At 42.4% G+C, this 3511-nt stretch overlaps 1 protein-coding gene across 1 annotated transcript; it reads right to left on the minus strand.

Moving 5' to 3' along the window:
- Positions 1 to 416: 416 nt before the first annotated feature.
- On the minus strand, positions 417 to 3296 carry cog6 (component of oligomeric golgi complex 6). The gene is made up of 4 exons (XM_084193240.1): positions 3135 to 3296; positions 2324 to 2467; positions 742 to 813; positions 417 to 503 (listed from the first exon to the last, which is right to left on the minus strand). Exons 1-4 carry the CDS (start codon positions 3264 to 3266, stop codon positions 441 to 443), a joined length of 411 nt encoding a protein of 136 aa, XP_084049366.1. The 5' UTR covers positions 3267 to 3296; the 3' UTR covers positions 417 to 440.
- Between the last annotated feature and the right edge of the window lie 215 nt (positions 3297 to 3511).

Below are 3511 nucleotides of genomic sequence, written 5' to 3' on the forward strand. Positions count from 1 at the left end.
CACATACCCACATACTGTGCCTTCTATGTCTTCTGTTTGCTATGTTTTCATCTCCACTATGTTGATTGAGTACTTGTGTTCTAATTAGTTGCATTTGAAGATGTATTATTTTGCTTGTTATCTTTTCTTGTAATACCATCTTCTCCCTTTATAAAATACTATAAATACTATGAATGTGCTTTATCATTACAATCCCTACCATGGCTAGTATTGGGTGTTCCATTATTCGACTCCTCTATTAGAACTTTCAGAATAGCCATGGAGTGATCTTTGTGTCACGGAACATTCGGGTTGTCAACATACAGTTTATCGACAACGAGGGCATCTTTCTCAACTAATGGTTAAGACGTTGGTTTCCAGAGCTGGAGACCAGGGTTCGTATCCCACTAGTTACATACACATGCAGGGTAACACCCCTCCACTCCACGACCCAAGTTAACTCACTTCTCTCCCTGCAGCTTGTTGGTCTTCACTATCAGATCCTGGGTCTGCTCCTTGGCTGCCTGTTGAAACACACAGAGAGACCCATTAGTGAGTACAGTTCTCCACAGTCACCTCAGCTGAAAGCAATTAACAAAATACAGGCTACAAATAATGTCTGTGTCAAGGGCCCGGGTAAAAGTAGTTTACTATATAGGGAGCTATTAGAGTCTGTTCTGAAAGAGCTTTACAGAAGCTAGATACCTTCAATCTGTTGGTCATCTCTTCACAACAGGTTTTTTACAGTAGTTAGCTAGATACCTTCAATCTACTGGTCATCTCTCCACAGCAGGTGCTCATGGCCTGGACGTCCTCCTGCACGCTCTCAAGCTCCTAGGAGAAAGCAAAAACATGTCAAACAGACAGTCAGTCAATCAGTCAGTCAGTCAAACAGACAGTCAGTCAATCAATCAAGCCTGCAAAGGTTATCAGGGCTTCTTGCAGAATTGAACAAGCAAGTAGCCATCTAGCTATTTGTATTACACTGTACCAGTGTCGTAGTACTCGAGTCCAGGACTCGGACTGATTTTCATGACTTGTGACTCGACCAATGGTGACTCGGACTAGTGAATTGTATTTGCACTTGAACTGGATATAAAAAAAAAAAGGGGCTTTATGAGCGTGCAGGCTCTATTTTCGGCCCCTGCACCCTACTAAAGGATGTGTGTTTGATCACGCCGACTACTGGAACTGAATCGGCTACCATGATAAGCAGAATATTAGCAGCGCTGGGTTCTGTTCTCTAGCAGTGGGAAGGACGCACCACACCCGGACCACACCCGGCACACTCCGCATACGTCAGCTGGTTTACTTGGCTCATCGCGCTCTAGCGACTCCTTGTGGCTGACCTCGGTCGTCAAGTAAATGGTGTTTCCTCCTACACATTGGTGCGGCTGGCTTCCGGGTTAAGCGGGCGGGTGTTAAGAAGCTCGGTTTGGCGGGTCATGTTTCGGAGGACGCATGACTCGACCTTCGCCTCCCGAGCGCGTTGGGGAGTTGCAGCGATGAGACAAGATCGAAATTGGGGAGAAAAAGGGGGTAAAATACACCCAGAAAATGAAACATTTGTCATCTCACTCTAACCTCCCACTTTGCCCACTGCATCCCATAGCCAGTTCTGACAAGTCTCCCTTTAGTTTTCACTCTGCAACAAAAAAACCTACACAAATATCTGTGGGCAATTACAAAAAAGTAACTGAGAGCCAGACTTACCATTCATTTATGTGAGGTAGAACTTGTGAGGTAGTGATGAATAGTAAATTAGTTGGGGGATTTTTATGAGAGCGTGGCAATATACTGCCATCTGGTGGCGACAAGAAACAATTGCATAATAAGACTAGCATAAATTGATGGACTCTTAACCGACTCGTGACTCGACCATTGGTGACTCGACCTTCAGCCATAGGGACTCGTGAGTCGAGCACAGGGGACTTGGGACTTGACTAGAGGTTTAGTGACTAGACTACAACACCGCATTGTACTAGCTAGCTAGCGTGAACTGAAGTGCAATGTAATTATACCTTTTTAAACGCCGCCGGAAATGACACACCAGGTTTAAAAATGGCGGCTAACACAACTTCCGCCCACATGGCAGTTTGGTCGCTAACTTTATTTCGAATTTCAAAAGGTCCATGTAATATCAACTAAATCACGTAATTTGAAGAGATGAAGTCGGATTTAGCTGATTGAAGCACGCACATATTGCTAGCTGATTTCACATATTGCTAGCTGATTTCACATATTGTTAGCTGATTTCACATCATGTATAACAAAGTGCTTTAAAGGCATATGCATTCAGTCCCCTGTAGTCTGAAGTCTAGTTAAACGTTAGCTAGCTAGCTACCTCTTTGACATCTTTAAATATCCTGGCGAACTCTTCGTTGATGTTCAGGCTCCGTCTCTCAATGTCCCCCCGCAGGTTCCGACGGGTCCGAAGACTGTTCTCTGTGAAGAACACCGAGAGAGCCTTCAGAGCCTCCAACATCTCCTACAACACAAGAGGGATGTTATCATTGCGACGTTGGCTAATACTGGATCAGGGATCAGCTAAAGCTGGCAAATAAATGACATGCCGTTTCTATTACTAATGTAGTAGCGCTCGCCAGTTTGTAGTCCTAAAAAACTGAAATGAGTTAGTCATGGTTCGTTGGTCAAAGCCTATGGGGGAAATGAATGGGTTTTTTAGAGGGGTTTTGGATAAACACCGAAGAGATCTTGTTATATGCGATAATATCAGTCAGTTAACATTACCTTTATGAATTATGAAGCTTATGTTCTTGTTTTGATTACATAAATGCTTAAAAATTCACAAAGTGACGTTAGTTGATGAACAAAACTTATACGATTTTACCATAGACCTTATTTTAGGCGTTTATCCAAAAACAACATTCATTTCCCCGTGGCATAGGCTTTGACCAACGAGCCATGGCGGAGTTAGCCTCCGTTGCTGCTTATAAAAAGACGTCATTACTAATGGTAAAATTATGGTATAATTAAGAATTAAATATCAAATTAAATACAGAAATCAATTAGCTACTAAGGTTAGCTTGCTAGATAGGAGATCTCAAGTGCAATATGCGCTGCTCCTAGCTAGCGTTGAGATTTTACCAGTCATTTGCATCAATGAAAACTGGGAGGACTCGACTTGGTCTTACCTTGTCATTATCTAGCCTGGTCTCCAGAATTTTATTGAGTTTCCTAGACAGTGGGTTATTCTGCTGAGAAGGCGCATTGCCACTATTTTGAACAGTGGTTTCAGTTGACATTTCGACTTTATTCTCTGCCATTAAACAATCCTCTCCACGTCAACCAGGAAGATGTTTGGTGCGTCGGCAATACAAATCCGGGTAGATACATAGACAACAAAGGCAACAACGTTCCGCTTTGTGCAGTACATATTTTATTACTTCCAGTAGTATACTTTATTATTCGATTACAGAGTAACAATGTATGCTGTGTGCATGAACCCCTTACAAATTAAATAATTCATATTGTTTATATAATATGACGTCATAAAGAACCTTATGGTAAA

This window comes from Coregonus lavaretus (assembly GCF_964263955.1).
Source record: "Coregonus lavaretus genome assembly, contig: HAP1_SCAFFOLD_6344, whole genome shotgun sequence".
NCBI lineage: Eukaryota > Metazoa > Chordata > Actinopteri > Salmoniformes > Salmonidae > Coregonus > Coregonus lavaretus.

What these genes read in the sequence shown, in the direction of transcription:
- cog6 (XM_084193240.1), bottom strand. Translation starts at nt 3,266, where the DNA reads ATGGCAGAGAATAAAGTCGAAATGTCAACTGAAACCACTGTTCAAAAT. An exon ending in CCAGGCTAGATAATGACAAG is followed by an intron (nt 2,468 to 3,134) that starts GTAAGACCAAGT and finishes CTTGTGTTGTAG; the next exon opens with GAGATGTTGGAGGCTCTGAA. An exon ending in TATTTAAAGATGTCAAAGAG is followed by an intron (nt 814 to 2,323) that starts GTAGCTAGCTAG and finishes GCTTTCTCCTAG; the next exon opens with GAGCTTGAGAGCGTGCAGGA.